The sequence below is a fragment of the Grammomys surdaster genome, unplaced genomic scaffold, assembly GCF_004785775.1.
Source record: "Grammomys surdaster isolate TR1022 unplaced genomic scaffold, NIH_TR_1.0 238, whole genome shotgun sequence".
Taxonomy (NCBI): domain Eukaryota; kingdom Metazoa; phylum Chordata; class Mammalia; order Rodentia; family Muridae; genus Grammomys; species Grammomys surdaster.
In genome coordinates, this window is record NW_021604683.1 from 2,573,208 (window position 1) to 2,593,007 (window position 19,800).

Genomic DNA, 19,800 nt, shown 5'->3' on the forward strand with positions numbered 1-19,800 from the left:
GCGGCGTCCGGCGTCAGGGGGACGTGCGGCGCGGCGGGGCGGGGCAGGGCGGGCGGAACCACCGAGGCTCAGCACAGGGGGCAGCGTAGCGGCGACCGGCTGGACGCAGAGCGCAGGCCGGGTGCAGGGGGGCTCCGCGCGGGATCTGGTCCCGGGAGGCAGTCGCGTAAGGCGCGGGGACGCGGGAGGCTCGAGTGCGCATTGGCGACAGGCAGGCGGGCGAGCCCACGGCACCGCGCCCCCCGTGCCCCCGCCCCCGCGCTGCGGAGAATGGGCACCTCGGGCCGCGGGGCGCAGCCAGAGAATAAACCCCAATGATCACGGGCTGAGTCCGCGCCGCCACCATGTCCGTGGCCTTCGCGTCGGCGCGGCCGAGAGGCAAAGGGGAGGTCACTCAGCAGACCATCCAGAAGGTGGGCAGGGCTGAGGGAATACGGAGTGCGGGTGGGCGCGGGGCACGAACAAAGCCGGAGCACAGCCCGCAGCACGGAACCCTCACGGCGGCTCCGCGCACCCCCAGGAAAGCCTGCGCCAACTTTGCCGGAGGCACTGGCAGCGGGGGCCCGGTGGCCGCAGGGGGTGGGGACTCTGGAGCTCGTCGCGCGGTGTCTTCCGAGAGCGCCCCAGGCAGCAGACGCGGCAGTGCGAGACGCCAGGGCCCGAGGCCCCTCCAGCCGGGGCGGGGGTTCGTCGCGCTCCGCTGACAGCTCTGGTAGCGACGGTCGCGCGCCTTTGCGCGCTGCTTGGCGAGTGGAGAAGGGGGCACAGGCAGCCTGAAGGCGCGCCGCTGCGGCGAGTTGGCCGCTCTCGTGAGGTACTGCGGTGCCCTGCACAAAGGGACGCATCCAAAGTGTGCGTGCCATCCCCAGGGCCCGCACCGCTGTCCGGAGCTTGCTGCACGCGGCGGACCTGAGGCTAGCGCAGCCCCGCCCCCGCTCGGGCCACTGGGTATCAGCGCCTCGCCTCCTGCACCCTGGTTTCAGACACCGCAGGTTTGTCCTGCAAGTCTCTCTCGGTCCCATCCTTTAGTTTGGGCCAGTTTCTCAGAGAAGGCGTTTGCGTGGGTTTGTGGACATCTTTAACAAAAGGAAGCTTTAAGTTTTGACATGGACAGTTTAGCGCTTTACTGTTTGTCTTCGGGGTTCTGAGCATCTTTCTTATGCTCTGGCTTTTCTTAATTCTCGTTCCTTCTACAGAATTCTTGAATTATCTTGATCCAATTAGATCCCCAAGGGCACTGACTTCTCTACTCCCTCATGTCCTGAAAGGCTTGGGGGGGGGGGATTTCCGTCGATTGTCACCTGTTTTCCGGTTCACCCTTGCTGTACCTCCTTAGGAATATAATGGTTATCACAGTTGGCAGGCCCTAGTCAGCTTTGAGCAGGGGAGATTATTGGAGCAGAGCAGAAATACAGGTTTTATAGATCTTACCACATTTAACTTTTTGCAGAAGTGACTTAGTGAAGGAGTCTGAGACTGCAGAGGCTACGTGGTAGAGCTAATAGTAGCCCTTCCGTGTGCCTCCACAGACTGCTGTCACTGTGGCCATAGACTAGGAGCCTTGGTTGGTGGAGAGTGGACTACTCCACACATTGGAAGTCTGGACAGTATCCAGGCACTCTGGCTGCTGGATCTTAACAGTCACTGTTTCCAAAGCCACCTTTGGCTTCAGCATGTATTCAGAATTTTGTAGTCACACTTGCCCATCCAAGATCCTCAATTCCTCCAGGCAAAAGTTTGTTGGAGGACTACCCCAAACATCAGATCACAAAGAGGGGATGCTTGCTGACTTCAGTCCAGGGCAGAAGCTCAGCCTGTACATCTTTGGAAGTGGGTCTTCAGTTTAGCCTGTCAAGGCCCTTGTCCTGGTAGGGCCCAGCAATCCACTTCCTCTCTCTGAATCCTTTACTGAAAGGGCTTGAGGGGATGTCATATACTTAAAACGTATACTCTGACCTGGCTTGATGATGTACCACTGTAATCACATTCTGAAGCAAATGTGGCAAGATGGAAGGTTGTTTAAGGGACAGCCTGAACTACATGACAAGTTCAAGGACAGCTCAAGCTGTATAGCAAGACCCTGTATCAAAACCAAGGGCTAGGGATGTATCTTAGTAGTAAAACTCCTATCTAGCATGCAAAACCGTAAACTACACACACACACACACACACACACACACACACACACACACACAGTGTGCTAACCAGCCCATGCCAAGACCACTGGGGAGAGCCAGGGATTCTGGAGAAGGACAGTGGGTGGTGAAAGCAAACGAAATAACAGCTTGTTCTTTGAGATCCTGCTCAACCTTCACAGTCCCACAGAACGTCCTCTCCTTTATCTTCTCTTGACAGTCACAAGGCCATTGTAGACTTTGAGGTATTGTTGGTGGCATATGAGTTAGCATGTACTGAGATGGCCTTTGCTGGTCCCTAGTCTTGTATGGTGCACCCAATATACTATAGAATCTGTAGCACAGGTACTACCTAAGCAGATGTATTCGTGTCCCGTAACTTCCCTGACTGGCCACAACCCAGGTGACATTAGACAACAGACTTCACTCATTCACTCTGGAGCTATGAAGAGCAGCTAACTGCCTTCCTTTCATCCCGCAGTTCCGGGGGAGGCGACCTCATGCCTTCTCAACTTCTGGTGTCTGCCACAGCCTTTGGTGTCCTTTGGTCTGCAGTGAGATCTCTATTTTCCTCTTCTGGGCTCTCCTCACCTGTTTTCCTCCCCTCTTCTTATAAGGATAATGGTAGCATTCATTCACACACAGCCTTTTTTCCAAGTCTAGGGGCTTTCCATAGAAGCAAGGGTGCGAGGTCAGGAAATCTGAGCAAGCTACGAATAGTTCTAGGTGTGGTCTGCAGGGAGTGGGGACCCAGAGTGAAAGTCTGGAGAGCTAGCCTGACCTGGAGCAGGTGACTTTGTGACAGAGCACTGGTACCCGAGAGAGGGATGTAATCAGAACTGTGTTTTTGTGAAGACAGTGTGTATGCCTGAGATCCTGAGGTGGAGCTGCAGCTGGCTAGAGTCCTCAGAGACACCACTGACCAAGGACCAACTCTGTCTTCCTCTCCACTAGCTGAGGGCCATAGTATACCAACATCCAGCACTGTGCTGATGCAGGCAGCCAGGGTACAGTACAGTGATTCCTATGGCTACCTGCCTATTAGAAGGCCCTCTGGACGCCCCCTGCTGTTTCATACAACAATTACACAATAAAAGTTATTTGTCTCTGTTACTGATTATATTGGCTTTTATTTTTTTTTTAATTCTTAAGTACATGAGGGATACATGTGCCACAGTGTACAGGTCGAGGTCAGAGGATTGTGGAGGCAGTTCCTTCTCCTTTGACATGGGTTCCAGTCTCTAGGTTTCTAAAGCCAATCCAGTTAGGAAGGCAGCTTGGTTGTTTGGAGAGGTAGAACTGTCCCCATAATGGTGAAAGCCACGTGGAGCTGACTCTGAGTCTGCTGTGGAAGTGGAAGAGCACTGGCTCTGGGGTAGCTGTTCTTGAGCGTTGAGCAACAGTCCTCCTCAGGGGAGCACAGAGTCTCTCTTCCCGTCTCTAGAATGGGGAAGGAATGATATCCCTTCATTCCTCAGTCTGGAGTCCAACTTGGGGAGGGAACAGCCCTTTGGCCTCTTTGCTTTCTGTCAGACAAGAGACCACTCTGCATGATTCTCAGCCTGAGCTTTGCATTCCTCGGATAGAGAGATGCGGGGACAGGTATTCTTTGGAAAGAGACACACAGGCCTGTGCCCTCTGCTCATCGAGGCCTGGCTGGAAACACTCCCGAGAAGGCATCTCTGGCCAAAGGCCAGATCTGTTCCCCAGTCTCAATGGGAGAATCAACTTGGAACAGGATTCGGTGTCCATCATCTTACACCCCTTCCCTTTGTGTGCCTTTGGAGAGAACACCTCTGCTGTTTGGTACACTGTGTTCTGCCTTAGGCATGTTCTAGATTTCTGGGCCAGCAGGCTTGCTTACCACTATGTCTGTGCGTGGAGCCCAGGGCTATTTCCATGAAGTCCCCAAGCTACAGGCGATGAACGCACTGTGTCCAGCAGGTTCAGTGAGGGCTAGATATGAGCACCAGTAATCAAGAGTGTGGAACTGAAGCTGAGAAAAGCCGTCAGGCTTCATAGTCTAGTCCATGGCACAAAGGCCCTAAGGAGTAGGCCGTGGGGGGTGGGGGAACTGTAAAATGCTGTGTAGAACAGGCTGTGGTCAGGGCCACTCTGTGCTACCTTTCAGATTGTGCCTCAATGTAAGCATGTACATACGGGGTCCTCTGGTGTAGAGGAATTTTAATCTAGTAGCATAGCTGTTCTAGCAAGTGATCATATCCAAAGACTGTGGGTCTTTGTGATCTGGCTGAAATGTAGACATACTCGTAGTAGTACACACCTTCAATCCCTAACAGTGAAGGTAAGGTTAGCTTTTAGAAGGAAGCAGCCATGCTTGAAAGCTATGTTTAATTGAGGGGCAAACAAAGTGACAAATCAGAGAAAGATTTGACAGAATGAGTCGAGGATAGGATACATTTGGGTCACACAAAAACAACACAGGAAAGAGAGGTGATATAAAAGTAGGGGCTGGAGAGATGGCTCAGTGGTTAAGAGCACCGACTGATCTTCCTTCCAGAGGTCCTGAGTTCAATTCCCAGCAACCACATGGTGGCTCACAACCATCTGTAATGGGATCTGATGCCCTCTTCTGGTGTGTCTGAAGATAGCATACATAAAATAAATGAATAAATCTTTAAAAAAAAAAAAGATTAGTGAGAGAGGGAAAAAAAGGAGTGAGTGTGTGTGTGTGTGACAGTTTTACAGAGACAGGTTGCAGAGAGAAGCCAGACACAGGTGAAAATAGAATGAGCCAGAGAATGAGAAGGAGCCAGAAGATCAGAACGTATTGCCTGTGTTCTAGGAAGCCATGGAATGAGTGTAAGGCCAAGCAGAATTCAGTCAAAAGCCAAGAGAAGGCAGATTGAATCAGTCAGCTTGGAAAATTAGATTGTACAGAGGTTTGAAGCTTCCAGGCCTAGGCATAACAATAGTTAGCCCAGGCTGTGTATTTGCATAGCTTGAGTACAGTTCTCATCCCATCATCTGAGGGAAATAAAAATGACGTTTACATTCTGGACTGCGTGAGAGCAAAGAGGCCTACTCAGGCTTCTTGGGCTCAGATTCTCTTCCATCAGTTCTACCTGACAAGTGCTTCCTGGGCCTCAGTGTCCTGCTTTTAGAGTGAAGATGATGTTGAGTTGAAGCTACTCAGGCAGGCAGTATGGATGGGCCAGACGTCTCAGTGTCAATTTGCAAGAGGACTGAGGACTCCCTAGGAAATGGTAGAAAACCGGCCAGCCCAGAATCTTGTAAAGAGGCAGTTTGTGGCATGTGGTTTGGATTCATCTGAGCATGCAGGGTTTTAATGTCATCTGCCATCTGTGTATCTTTCTTCAGCCCAGAGATTCTCACGGAGGCAAGGTGCTGTGCTGTGCTGTGCTGTGCTGTGCTGTGCTGTGCTGTGCTGTACTGTACTGTACTGTACTGTGCTGAGCTAACTCAGTCTTCTAAGTATTCAGAGATGCACAGGACCAGAAATGATACCCGTGTTGTCTGAGAAAGATGGAAACATACCATATCTGTGATCATGTACTTTACTCTGTGTGTAGTCTTTGAAAACTGGACATACGTGTTAAGCGTGGTGTTGAGACTACAAGGCTGTGTGTACCTCCCATGTGCACGGCCTTTGTGTGACTTTGGGACTGCTTTGAAGCTTGCACAGCTAATTCACGTCTTGTGCAGTGGGTGAATGTTCAGTAGGTCTGTAGCACTCTCCCAGAGTGTGCTTAGGTCAGGCATCCGTCTCCTAGAAATGACTCAAAGACAGCTGCATCACCAAAGGCCTCTCTAGCGTGAGTGACAGCTCACAAAGCTGGAAACCTGCAGCAAACTACACAGGCTGCAGACTCCTCAGCAGGTTGGAGAGCCTCTTTCAGGTGGGTAGGCGTGCCTTGAATCTTCTTAGCAGTCCTTACTGCTTATATACTCTTGAAGCCTGTTGAATCTAGCCAGTTTCAGGGACTTCCTGAAGTTATATTGAGTTGTTTACTTCCTGTCCTAAGGAACGTCCCTGTAGAATGGAGTGTTTTTGTCAGATGTCTCACTTCCCCTTTCACATCCTGGTCTTTAGAGAGTTTTTCTCCATGAAGGAAGGTTTTAACTTCAGGAAACAGGGAAATTAGATGGACATTTGTGCTCAGACCTCAGCCCGTGGACTGGAACCACTCATAATGGATGATGGGTCTTGTCACTGCAATCTAATCTAGGTAATCCTTCAGTTCTAGGCACTTGTGAGCTTTTTGAGTGGGTACTAGGAATTGAACTTGGGTCCTCCACAAGATCAGCACTGCCTCTTAACCATCAAGTCATCTCTCCGTCCCTATTTTGATTTTCAACCAGGTCTCAACTGTGTAGTTATGACTGGCCTAGAACCCACAATGTAGATTAGCCTTCAACTTTTGACACTCTTTCTGTCTGAGCATTGGTGTTAACGGGCACACACTGCCATACCTGGCTTTTGTTTTGTTTAAACTAACAGATTTTTAACTTCCATGAGCTTTTTTGGGGAAGGGCTCCCTGTAGTTTTTATTCTATATATTGGTATGCCTGCATGGCTGCCATGGCTGAGGTATGGAGGTCTATGTTGACTTTATTTGTTGGTTGGTTCTGTTTTGTTTTTGTTCTTTGAGACAAGATTTCTCTGTGTAGCCCTGGCTGTGCTAGAACTAACTCAGTCCAGGCTGGCCACGACTCAGAGATCCACCTGTTTCTGCTTCCTGAGTGCTGTGTGTATGAGCCACCAATATCCAGCTATTTTTTTAGAGATTTATTAATGTATTTATATATGTGTATATGTAAAACTATGTATATACACAGACCCACATATATACAAATGTGTATATATATATACACACACATATATATACACAAACGTATATACACACATATACACACATATGCGTGCACCCACGCATGTGTGCACGCACTGGGGCAGGGGTGGTGGTGGAGCACTCTATCTGCATGCCAGAAGAGGGCATCAGATCCCATTACAGATGATTGTGAGCCACCATGTGGTTGCTGGGAATTGAACTCAGGACCAGTCAGTGCTCTTAACCACTGAGCCATTTCTCTAGCCCTATTTTTTGTGGGTTTGGTTTTTTGTTTTTGTTTTTGTTTGAGACAAGGTTTCTCTGTGTAGCCCTAGCTGTCCTGGAACTCTGTAGACCAGGCTAGCCTTATACTCACAGAAATCTGCCTTTCTCTGTGTCCAAGTGCTGGGATTAAAAGCATGTTTAAATAGCTCTGTTATCTTTCATTAATAGAGTAACTTGTCTTTATTGTTGTGTTGTGGTTATAGAGTTGTTGTTTTCGTCATGATTTTGGTTGTTCCAGGTGTTGGCCATTTGAGGGATCAGATTGGAGTTCTACGTGTTAGGCAGATGCTCTACCGCTGAACTGTATACCCAGCCTTTGGGTTTAGTGTCTCACCAGAGGACAGGCTTCCTCCACAGGCTGACAGTGGCCATCATGGATCAGCTCTGTTGAGACTGGGACAGGGTCCAACGTCCTTGTGGGGCAGCCAGAGTTGTCATCCTCTATGTGAAACACTCTCTGCCTTCCAGGTGCACGGTGTTTCCTTGCAGACACTCCTGGAGCTCCCTTCCTTCATCCCTGCTAGCAGGGTCCAGGTAGGAGGCAGTCCTGTCCTGAGCCTTGACGACCACTGTTCAGGTCTTACCTGTCCATTTGTTTTTCTCCTTAAGATCCACAAGTGCCAGCACTTGTCCTGTTCTTGTGGTCCTTGAAAGTTTATACATTCTGGTTCCAGCAGGCAGATCTGTGAGGGTCTGGTGCTCTTGGCATGTGTCCTGTCTTTCCTATGAATGTCTTTAAACTAAGCAAGCCAGTACCCCATTTGTTGTTTTAAGAAAGCATAGGCTGGAAATGGGGCTCAGCAGGTCAGAGCGTGTTCTCCCCTTGCTGAGGCTCCAAGTTCAGTTCCTTTCACCCTCACTGAGCAGCTCACAACCACCTGTAACTGCGGCTCTAGGGAATCCGACCCTCCTCTTCTGGCCTCTGTGGGTACCTGCACACATCATGCACATACCAACACACAAGTAAATACATACACACATAGTTTAAAAAAAAACAATTCTTAAAACGTGGCATCAGTTCAGTGCTTACAAATGCTAGGTCCTTTGCGAATCAGCACTGCCTCTTTGTGTGGCTATACCGTAAAGCTGTCACCAGCCTCTCTGCATCTTCCCTTTGGCTGTTGTGTCTAACGCTTACACAACCTGGACTTGTTGTAGTAGGTTTACTTAGTGTCCTTGGAGAGTGCCTCTCCTTGAGAGTAAGGGGTTGAAGGAGAGGGTGCTGGGAGCCTTGCTTGTGTGTGTGTGTGGGGGGGGGGGGGGGGCGTGGGTGACCCTGGAGAAAGTCCTTCCCTGGCCTTTAGAGCACTCTTGCTGATCACAAGCAGCATCTGTATGGCAGCGCCCCCTGGTGGGCACTCAGTCCAGAATGTGTTGTCATCTCACCCTGGGAAGGAAAACAGTGGAGTGGAAGTGCTTTGACCTACAAAGGATCAGGACAGGGGAGACTGCACCTGAGGCTCCACAGACTGAGGTGTGGATCTGGGAGCTGGTCAGAGGCACAGGACAGAGACAGAGGACAGGTCCAGAGACCCGCGCTGCAAAGTGTAGAGGGAAGGGCAGCAGGCAGCCTGAAGGAAGAGGACAAGCATTTGTTTTTGTGAAGGTGGAGGAAGGGCCTGCCTGGTGTGAGTGCATGAGTACAGACCCTGTGTGGCATAGGAAGTAGCAGTTGTTCCAGGCTTCCTCCCCCAGGGACACTGGTCACTCCAGGTAGAAGTTGCTCATTGCTGTGCCTGCTGCCTGTCCTCAGCCCACTGGCTTGCCATACTTCTGTCCCCTCCCATCTCTCCCTCTGTCTTTCTCAGATGCCCCAGAAATCCCTTGTGTACTGTGCCTGTCCGTAAGCTTGGCCCCCTTCACTCACAAGCATTTTCACACTCTGTGTCCCTGACCTTTCACTGTTACTTGTCACTGGAACCAGTACATCCCAGAACAGCCCTGGGGTCTGTGGAGGTCAGACCTCACACGACCAAGTTTGGGAAGAGTACACTAGAATCTCCAACAAGCATGTCAGCACATCCAGGACACCTTGGGAGCTCAGCCCCGTGCCTTCCAGCGCTGCCATTTGTACCAGCCCCCTGGGCCGGATCAGGCTTGGGATCTACATTTCTGACCAGTTCTCTACAGGGCCTGTTGAAGTGAGGATCAATTTCCTTCTCCCTGGAATAGAGTCTCCGGCTTGCACATTTCTGGAAGCCCACGGTCCATCTCTGGCATGTTCATGCCTGACCGTTCATACATGTGAACTCCATGAAGCTGTTTTCTAATCCAGACCCTATATGATGTGTAAGACAGTCTCAAAACAGGGCCAGCCTCTACAGAGTGTAGCCTGGGTCTCTGCCCCACTTCCTTTCATGTCCTCAGGGCTGAGGGAGATCAAAAAGGACCATCTGCAGGTTGGTGGTCAGTCTTCTCATTGTCTTGCCTAGTCTTGTGTGTCAACAGTACCTTCTACCGGCCATGACATATCCTGGGCTTCTCTCACTGGCCCAGACTGAACAGAGCCTGCAGGGATGGACATAAGCTGCCCCATCCCGGCCTCTCGTGGAGTTGTGATTTAAGGGTCTGTAGGAACATTTTTAGGTAGAGGCTGGGACCTGGAGTGGGTGGCCCTAGCACACTCCCCAGGGGTCTTGGCATCCCAGTTGTGAACCAGCTGCTGTGTGACCTTGCATGTATGACCTTGTATGTACCCTGCTTACCTCTTCCCCAGATGCTGGATGAGAACCACCACCTGATCCAGTGCATCCTGGACTACCAGAGCAAGGGCAAGACAGCTGAGTGTACCCAGTGAGTAACTGTGCCAGCCCAGGACCCAACCCACCCCCGGTCTCTGTGATTGCCTTCTCCATGTGCTGGGAAGGCTTCCTTGGTACAGAGCAGGGAGGTCACACGTGGCCCCCAGAAGGCAAGTGGAGTGGGAAGCCTTCCTATCAGGGCTTGGGAAAAGCAAGAAGGTGACATGGAGAGCTGTTTCTACAGCCTCCATTGATGGGTGCCAGTAGTAGACCCAACCAGAAGACAGTTTGTGCCTCTGGGTGGGTGGAGTACCTCAGACCTCTCTCTCACCTTTACAAAGGGCCTTGGGTCTCCTGGGTCCTCAACTTGTGCAGCTGGTCCAAGAGAAGTGAGACCTTGCCTGGTGTGCTATGTGGGTGAGGAGCCTCAGTCCCTTGGGCTCTTCCTGTTTCCTTCCAGGGCTCTTCAGGATGGAGTCAGCCTTACATCTGGCTCTGGCTCTGTGGAGCAGGGCTCTGTTCCCTGTTGCCGTGCCGTGATCTCCTCCTCTCCCATCGACTCAGTACCAACTTCCTCTTGGCTCACACCTCAGGGTCTTCCCAGGGTTTAGTCATGGAACAGGAGCCTGCTTAGGACTTGGCTGGACCTGTCCCCTGTCTACCCCATGCTGGACTGTGGAGAGCAGCCAGCTGCCTGTCTCCAGCCTGGCCTGGGTGTCAGTATCCCTGTCCTGCCAGGCTTGAGGTTGAGGCTGACTTGGTTAGCTTTGGCTCTGCGTTGGATGTGGCAGCTTCACCTGTACGCTTCTCCACAGGTACCAGCAGATCCTGCACCGGAACCTGGTCTACCTGGCCACCATTGCAGACTCCAACCAGAACATGCAGTCTCTGCTTCCCGCGGTAGGTACCGCAACCAGTTTCTGAGTGTATCACCTCAAGTAGACAGGTGACCAACAGCAGCCCAGAGCTATGAGGCATCAGAAATTAGGGGTTCTGGGAGAGATTGTAAATGGCTATGGTAGACAGGAAGAATTGGGACTTAGCAAGTCTTTCTAGGTGGACTCCTTTAATCCTAGCACTTGGGAAGCTGACACAGGAGGACTGCTGTCAGTTTGAAGCCAGGGTGGGCCATATATCAAGTACCAAGCTAGTTAAAACTACACATTATGAATCCTGTCTTAAAAAAAAATAAAGAGGGGGCTGGAGAGATGGCTCAGCAGTTAAGAGCACTGACTGCTCTTCCAGAGGCCCTGAGTTCAATTCCTGGCAACCACATGGTGGATCACAACCATCTGTAATGGTATCCGATGCCCTCTTCTGGTGTGTCTGAAGATAGTTACAGTGTTCTCACATATATATAATAAATAAATCTTAAAAAAAAAAAAAGGAAGTTAAAAGGGGAAATCCCCAGTGCAGCCATGTTCCAGATATTGCTATAAATATCTTACTGACTGTTTGATTTTCTGTAAATGCATTTTCCCCAAATTAAACTTTAACTGTGATGTCGGATCCTGTGCCTGTGGTCAAGTGAGGTAACATGGCCAAGAAAAGGAGTCACCCCATGATAACCAAGGCTGACTGCAGGTGCCGGGGCAGACGTGTTACTGGGAAATGATTCACCCCTGGTACATGGCCCCCTTGCAAAGTGGAGAGGTTACAGGTGCCATCACCTTGGTCAGCTGTGGTGTTGCTCCTGCTGGAGACGCCCCCTTCTCATTTCTTTTCAGTACTGGGGTTGAACCTGGAGCTTTGTGCATATGAAGCTATGTCCTCGGGCCTCTTCTTACATAAAAATAAGTTTTAATTCTCCAGGTCTAACTGTTTTGCCCAGGCTGAACTTGAACTCACTCTGTAGCCCGGGCAAGCCTTGAACTTGTCATCCTCCTGCCTTCTTCTCTGCTGAGACTGTAGGCCTGCAGCATAAAACCAGTAGCTGTGCAATTCCCATGGGTCACTGAGTCCCCGAGTGGCTCTTGGTTGGTCCTTATTCTCTGAGCTAACTCTCTCTTGCTCTAACCTGTCTTCTACAGCCTCCAACACAGAACATGAGCCTCGGCCCCGGAGCACTGAGTCAGACCGGTTCCAGCCAGGGCCTGCACCCCCAGGGCAGCCTCAGTGATACTGTCAGCACAGGCCTGCCCCCTGCCTCCCTCATGCAGGGCCAGATCGGTAACGGTGAGCAGGTTTGCTGCAGCGATGTCACCAAGGTAGCTATAGATAGCAGTCTATAGTGGCAGCCTACGCCCAGCAGGGCTGGGCACAGTGCCTTCCCTCCTGTCCTGCGCCCACCTCTCTCCCACTATCCTGGCCGCAGGTACTCCTCTAAACCATGCAGAAAACATGAAACTGACTCCAAGTGCCCAGGTCCACTTGACTCTGTCCTGTGGCATTTAATGTCATGTGCTTCTGCATGCCTTCTTTAAGAATAAAGGTGTGGCCGGGCGGTGGTGGCGCACGCCTTTAATCCCAGCACTTGGGAGGCAGAGGCAGGCGGATTTCTGAGTTCGAGGCCAGCCTGGTCTACAGAGTGAGTTCCAGGACAGCCAGGGCTACGTAGAGAAACCCTGTCTCGAAAAAAAAAAAAAAAAAAAAAAAAAAAAAAAGAATAAAGGTGTGGTGTTGCCGCTGCCCATGCTGCAAAATAAGAACTCCTAATACCAAGTAGGGAACAGTGACATGTGGTGTATGGTGTGTGTGTGTGTGTGTGTGTGTGTGATTTATCACTCACCCCATTCCTAAATGTTACTGACCTGGGGTTAACCTTCCTCTTCAAAGTCATCTGAAGGGAACTTGGATGTCTTTACTTTGAGGTGGAAACCTGGCCTCCTGTGCCTGACGCTCCCTCTCCTATCCTTCCTGGCAGGTCCAAACCATGTGTCCATGCAGCAGACGGCCCAGAGCACACTGCCCACAACCTCCATGAGTATGTCAGGCAGTGGTCATGGTACTGGGCCTGGGTACAGCCACTCGGGACCTACCTCACAGAGCGTCCCCATGCAAGGGCAAGGTGCCATCAGCAACTATGTGTCTCGGACCAACATCAACATGCAGTCCAACCCAGGTACTGTCCCTACACCTGGCCCCTAAAGGGCAGCCCTCCTGGTGAGTGCTGGCTCTTCCCAAGGCATTTCCACAGGACTGGGTTGGTGGACAAACAGTGACTCAGTCCTGAGTGGTTGCTCAGAGGCCTCAGAAATTCCAAGGAAAGGGAGCCACTGGCTGAGGGTCTTGAAAGAGGAACACTAGTCTCAGGTGAGGGACCCTGGCAAAGACTGGAAGTAGAAAAGATAAATGGAGGTCACAGGTACTAAGCTGGAGGTCACAGATCTGGAGGTCACAGGTACTAAGCTGGAGGTCACAGATCTGGAGGTCACAGGTACTAAGCTGGAGGTCACAGATCTGGAGGACACAGGTACTGGAGCTGGAGGTCCAGGCTTTCTGCCGAGCAGGGGCCCCAGGTTTATAGTAGATGCTGAGCATAGATATAGCCATCCAGAGGATCATGGAGTACCTGGGACATGGTAGGTCCCAATCCAGGTATTCCCTGAGTATCAGAGACATAGGTCTCAGAGGAATGTTGTAAAATAAGATGGAATGTTTCCTTAATATTTCCTGTAATCATAACACTGTAGGTTTATTTTGCAAGTACAGTGTTACAATGTTTCCTATAGTCATAACACTGTAGGTTTATTTCACAAGTACAGTGTTACAATGTTTCCTATAGTCATAACACTGTAGGTTTATTTCACAAGTACAGTGTTACAATGTTTCCTATAGTCATAACACTGTAGGTTTATTTTGCAAGTACAGTGTTACAATGTTTCCTATAGTCATAACACTGTAAGTTTATTTTGCAAGTACAGTGTTAACAATGTTTCCTATAGTCATAACACTGTAGGTTTATTTTGCAAGTACAGTGTTACAATGTTTCCTTGAAGAGTATTTCACCTGTTTTCTTTTTTTTCAACATGGATACTAGAAGCTTTTCTTTTCTTTCTTCCTTTCTTCTTTTCTTCCTTTTTTTCTTCAGTGCTAGGGACTATACACAGGGCTTCATACATGCAAGGCAGGGGCTCTCTACTAGTGAGCTGCACCCACTCACTGAGTTGCCATGGCTGGCCTTGAACATACTCTGTGGTCCATGGTAGCCTTGAACTTGGGATCTTCTTTCTTCTATTTTTTGAGTAACTAAAGTGACAGACATACTCCACTTGGCTTTCTACAAACTTTAAAACAAACGGCTTTTATTTGGTTTCTGTTGGGTGGTGCTGTTCCAGTGGCTTCTGAGCAGTGTGTAGATGGGCCAGCAGGCAGGCAGGTACTGTCTACAAAGCTGTAGGTCTGCTACTCAAGAAGTGGAGAAAACTGTGTCACCTTCAGAACAAGCCCTGGGGACAAGGAAGGACAGGATTTTATTACCGTGGCCAGGAGCTGTGTGTGTGGGCTTCTTTCTGTTTGCCCGGGGACCTGCTTTATCTTGTCCAGTGGCTCTTTCCTACAATAGCCAAATGTTAGTCCTAACTGCTAAGGTCCGACCTTGTCCCAGGGCATGGATGTAGCTCACACTGTTAGAGGTACAACTTGGAACCAAAGGTAGCAGTTTTGGAAGGGAGTCTGGTTTGGGATGGGGGAGGAGCTCTACCCTAGAGCTTTCTTGGGTTTATTTTGTGGTCTCTGTTCTTTTATACAGTCTCCATGATGCACCAGCAGGCAGCCACATCCCACTACAACTCAGCACAGGGTGGAAGCCAGCATTACCAGGGCCAGGCACCCATTGCCATGATGGGCCAAGGTGGTCAAGGAGGCAGCATGATGGGGCAGCGGCCTATGGCGCCCTACCGACCCTCCCAGCAAGGTAAGGCTGAGGCCTGCTTCAGACCTCGGTGAGAGGTCAGTACTGTCTCTCCAGCTAGGAGTCACAAGGTTTGCTCCAGGACACAAGCAAGGATGCTGGACCTACAGGTCCCATGGGGATACTTGGGTCTAGGGACACAGGTGGTAGTTGTTCTAGTTCCAAAGTATTTGGATTAAGAGGAGAAGGAGGATTGGCGGTTGAATGGTCCTGGGTGTGTTCCTCCCATGGGCAAGGCTTCTTAGCGTGGCTTTGCTGCCAAACCAGGTGTGAGCATCTCACCCACTGCGTGCTGGTCTTGAGTGTCTGGTCACATCCCTACAGGCTCTTCCCAGCAGTACCTGGGCCAGGAGGAGTACTACAGCGAACAGTACAGCCACGGGCAAGGCTCGGCAGAGTCCATGAGTCAGCAGTACTACCCAGACGGTAAGGAGTGCTCCTGGCAGCTGCTGGCTGGCCTGCTCATCATATCTAGAGCTCTGTGTCCTGCCAGCAAAGCATCCTGAGTCCCCTCTGCTTAGCACACTGGGGCACGGACTGAGGCTGGTCTCTGCCAAGAAGAGCGTCATCATGGGACTCCACCCGCCTCTATGAGTTTTCTCTGCCTCCCTGTCCCAGAAGGTAGTAGCAGTCTGAGCTGGGTGGAGCCACCCATCGCTGACAGTTTTATATAATATGGTGGGTTCCAACTTCTAGCCTCCTGCCCTCACTTCTGCAAGGATTGTCACCTTCGGTTACCTTTAAGTGAATTTCTGGAAGCAACATTTAAAGTGACCTTAATAGTGGGTATGGTACCCTAGGCCTAGGATCCCAGGTCTCAGGTGAATAAAGCAGGAAGATTAAGAATCTGAAGCCAGCCTGGGCTACATTAGGCGACCCTGTCTCAATAAATATCCAGGTTTTTGTTGTTGTTGTTGTTGTTTTTTGTTTTGTTTTTTTTGTTGTTTTGTTTTTTTGTTTTCTTGTTTTTCGAAACAGGGTTTCTCTGTGTAGTTCTGGCTGTCCTGAAACTCACTCTGTAGACCAGGCTGGCCTCGAACTCAGAAATCCTCCTGCCTCTGCCTCCAAAGTGCTGGGATTAAAGGCGTACGCCACCACTGGCCGGCCTTCTTTTTGTTTTGTTTTTTTGTTTTGTTTTGTTTTTGTTTGGTTGGTTGGTTTTTGTTTTTTTTAAAGATTTATTTATTTTATGTATATGAGTACACTGTAGCTAGCTGTCTTCAGACACACCAGAAGAGGGCATCAGATCCCATTACAGATGGTTGTGAGCCATCATGTGGTTGCTGGGAATTGAACTCAGGACCTCTGGAAGAGCAGTCAGTGCTCTTAACCGCTGAGCCATCTCACCAGCCCCTAAATATCCATTTTAAGTATAGATTTTGAGAAAAACGGAGGTCTTTGGGAAGCTCTGGCCAGAGCCCTGGTGTCAGTCATAGCATGAGGTAGGCTGCGTGTCTGGGATTGGGGATAAGAGCAGGGTAGGTGACAGAGACAAGTCTTGTACCAAGCCATGATTCCTGGTGTGAGGTGATGGTATGAATACAACACTACTACCCAGAAACTCCCAGGAGCTGTCTAAGGACAGGACAGAGCAGCTGGTGCTGTCAAGAGGGCTTGATTTGCTCTACAATTTACAGCAGCCCCACAGTGTTGCCATTTTAGAGAGGGATGGGGAGAGAGGGGGCGAGAACGAGAGAACAGAGGAGCTTGGAGAGGGTTGGAGAGGTAGACTCAGCCAGTTCTGTTTCATTCCCCTGGCCCGAGTTCAATGTTGCAGAGCCCCATTGTCTCCCAGGACCAAGGCACTGAGACACCTCCATTGACAGCAGGCTGCTTGTTTCCTTGCAGGCCACGGTGACTACGCCTATCAGCAGTCGTCCTACACAGAGCAGAGCTATGACCGCTCATTTGAGGATCCCACACAGCACTACTATGAGGGGGGTAAGCAGCATGGTAGGGCAGGGGTCCTGCCCCCGTGCACAGACTCAGCACAGGCATAGTAGTTCAGATACTACACTCCTAGAGCTAGCAGTGCTGGCCTCCAGCGAGTCTCAGTCAAGTCATCGGCATAGATCTTCAAGCCGGGCTGTGCTTCGGGGCTTCACTTGCCTTGTCCATTTGGGAAACAGGGTGGGATTTGACCGTGTTGGTGATTTTGCTGCTGGGAGACAAACATGCCCGTTCTCCCAGCTTAACAGCCCACACGCTAGTAGAATTGCTGCTTTGGTAAGGAGCTTGCGGCCCCAGCATGGAGACCTTCGTGATGCTGTGGGAATGGGACAGAGAGGGACAGCTGTATGCTGTTGCTGTTGCTTCGTAGCATTTGCCCATCTCTGTGGTGTGGATGTGCCCTTCCTTGCTGACAGGCGTGGGGCATCACCAATGAGATGCCGTAGAATGTGTAAGAGGAGATACACAGTCCCTGAGCATGTAGAGAGTCATGGGCTCAGTAGGACTTACCATGCATGCATCCATGTGTACGCACATACATGCATGCATACATGCTTAGTACATATATATATATTATTTTTTAAAATGAGTGCGAGTAGGCGTGTACACTTGTGCACCCTCACTGGAGCCATCCTTAGAGTACAAAAGAGGGTGCTGAATCTCCTAGAGCTAGAGTTATAGGTGGTTTTGGACCACTTAATGGACTCTGGGACCCAAATTTGGGTCTTGTGGGATAGTAGCCACTGGCTCTTAAACCTCTAAGCCATCTCTCCTGGATTTTTTGTTGTTGTTTGTTTTCTCCACACCAGGGTTTCTCTGTGCTCTGACTATCCTGGAACTCGATCTGTAGACAAGGCTGGTCTTGAACTCAGAGATCTGCCTGCCTCTGCCTCCTGAGTCCTGGATTAAAGGCATGTGCCACCACTGCCCAGTGAAATGTTTAAAAATTGAGCTATAGTCTCTCTTAGAATAACTCCACATGGAGGTCAGTCTCTGTGTATGTGACACTGTCATGTACTGATGCAGCCCACAAGTTTGACTCTGCCTGCTCGGTCTCACTGAGCCCTTCAGACTTGATTCTCAGCAGCTACACTCATTTACACTTTATTCTTTCAAAACCAAACATATAGTGGGCAGGGCACTCATCTCAAGCCTCTGCTGTGGCAGCTCTTTGATGTGCAGCCCCTCGGGGCTGTACTGATGGAATACCAGTTGGGCAACTTGGAACATCAGACCTTTGTCCCCTCCTAGCTCTGGAGGCCTGAGACCTGTGGTCAAGGTGTCTGCAGAGCTACCTTCTGCAGGCTCAGGGCAGGTCTGTTCCAGACCTCTCCAGCATCTGCTGACTGCCGGCAGTCTGGCTCTCTCTTGGCTTGGAGAGACATGTTCCAGACTCTGCCTGCATTGTCTTGTGGCCTCTGTGTATCTGCTCAAATTTCTCTGGCTTCCCACAGACCCTCATTCTTGGCATCCACAGAAGATCTTGTTTCTGATTAAGGTCCCATTTATGTCTTAGGAAGTAAAGATAACTTTGGGGGCTGTATTTTCCTTTTCTTGTTGCTGGGACAAAACACCTGACAGAAGAAACTTAGGGAAGGGTTTAACTTAGGCTTACGGTTTCAGGTACAGTCTGTGTTGACAGGAGCCTCAGACAGCTGCTGTGTCTGTAGGCGGGAAATAGAGAGAGACAAATGCTGGGCTCAGCTCCTTTCTCCTCTTTGTTCATTCGGGGACCCCAGACCATAACTTGGTGCCACCTACATTTAGTTAGGCCTTTTTTTTTTTAAGATTTATTTATTATATATATGAGTATACTGTCACTCTCTTCAGACACACCAGAAGAGTGCATTGGATCTCATTACAGATGGTTATGAGCCACTATGTGGTTGCTGGGAATTGAACTCAGGACCTCTGGAAGAGCAGTCAGTGCTCTTAACCGCTGAGCCATCTCTTCAGCCCTGTGTTAGGCCTTTCAAGAAACACCTTCACAGACAGACTGGGTTGTGTGGTTGTGAATCCAACTGCCTTGACAACAAATGGTCAGCTGTGTGGAGTGGAACATGACCGGCCATTCATGACAGGACTGCCATTAGCCTTTGTCTGAGTGGCTGCATCACCCATTTTGTATTATCTGGCTTTGTCATTTGTATTTTATAAAATAGTAAGATTAAAAAAAAAAGCCATATGATATTTGAGCCATCATGGAAACATACTGCCTCTGGAGACATGGTGAGAGGATTCAATGGTTACTTACTTGTCCTCTAGGTGACAGGGAGCCTTCTGGACTGCTCAGAAATGAGACTGTGCCTCTTCTTTCTGCAGGAAACTCCCAGTACAGTCAGCAGCAGGCTGGGTACCAGCAGGGCACAGCACAGCAGCAGACCTACTCCCAGCAACAATATCCCAACCAACAGAGCTACCCAGGGCAGCAGCAGGGCTACGGTAAGAGGGATGCCTGCCTTCTCACAGAGGGCTGCATACACTGTGATGGTTCCATTCGGGCACAGGCTGAGTTAGCTTATTTTGGCGTGGCTGTTGACCTCTGGAGAGGTTTGGGGTTCTGTCAAGGATTCCCACGTACCCAGTACCCGCCTCCCTGTGTCTGAGATCATCAGTTATCCCTGTACAGTGGTTACAATCAGAAACCAACATCGGGGCCTGGAGAGATGGCTCTGCTATTAACAGCACGGAATTCTCTTGGGGAGGACCTGGATTTGGTTCTCTGTATCCACAAAGTAGATTCCAACTGACCGTAACTCCAGTCCCAGGGGAGATCTGACTCCTTCTTCTGGCCTCTGCTTGATGGAGGTGACGTGCAGATATATGTGCAGAAGGAACGAAAAACAGCATCGGGGAGTAGCTTTCAGGCCACAGCTCTGTGACATTGAAAGTCAGCCTGGGTTTTACCAGGGGTTTGGACTGTGGCTCTGTGGCAGAGAGAGTACTGCTATCTGTGGTGACCTGTGTTTTACACACACACACACACACACACACACACACACACACACACACACACACACACA

General features: G+C 50.2%; 1 protein-coding gene across 1 annotated transcript in view; it reads left to right on the forward strand.

Annotated features, from left to right (window-relative positions):
* The first annotated feature begins 27 nt into the window (after positions 1-27).
* Ss18l1 (SS18L1 subunit of BAF chromatin remodeling complex) overlaps positions 28-19,800 on the forward strand; it is a 24,406-nt gene continuing 4,633 nt past the window's right edge. Inside the window, exons 1-9 of the mRNA XM_028774057.1 lie at positions 28-413; positions 9,951-10,027; positions 10,791-10,875; positions 12,006-12,150; positions 12,839-13,036; positions 14,666-14,830; positions 15,152-15,253; positions 16,676-16,768; positions 19,100-19,219. Of these exons, the coding sequence (XP_028629890.1) occupies positions 345-413; positions 9,951-10,027; positions 10,791-10,875; positions 12,006-12,150; positions 12,839-13,036; positions 14,666-14,830; positions 15,152-15,253; positions 16,676-16,768; positions 19,100-19,219 (1,054 nt within the window). The 5' untranslated portion in view covers positions 28-344. The remainder of the gene's footprint in view (positions 414-9,950; positions 10,028-10,790; positions 10,876-12,005; positions 12,151-12,838; positions 13,037-14,665; positions 14,831-15,151; positions 15,254-16,675; positions 16,769-19,099; positions 19,220-19,800) is intronic.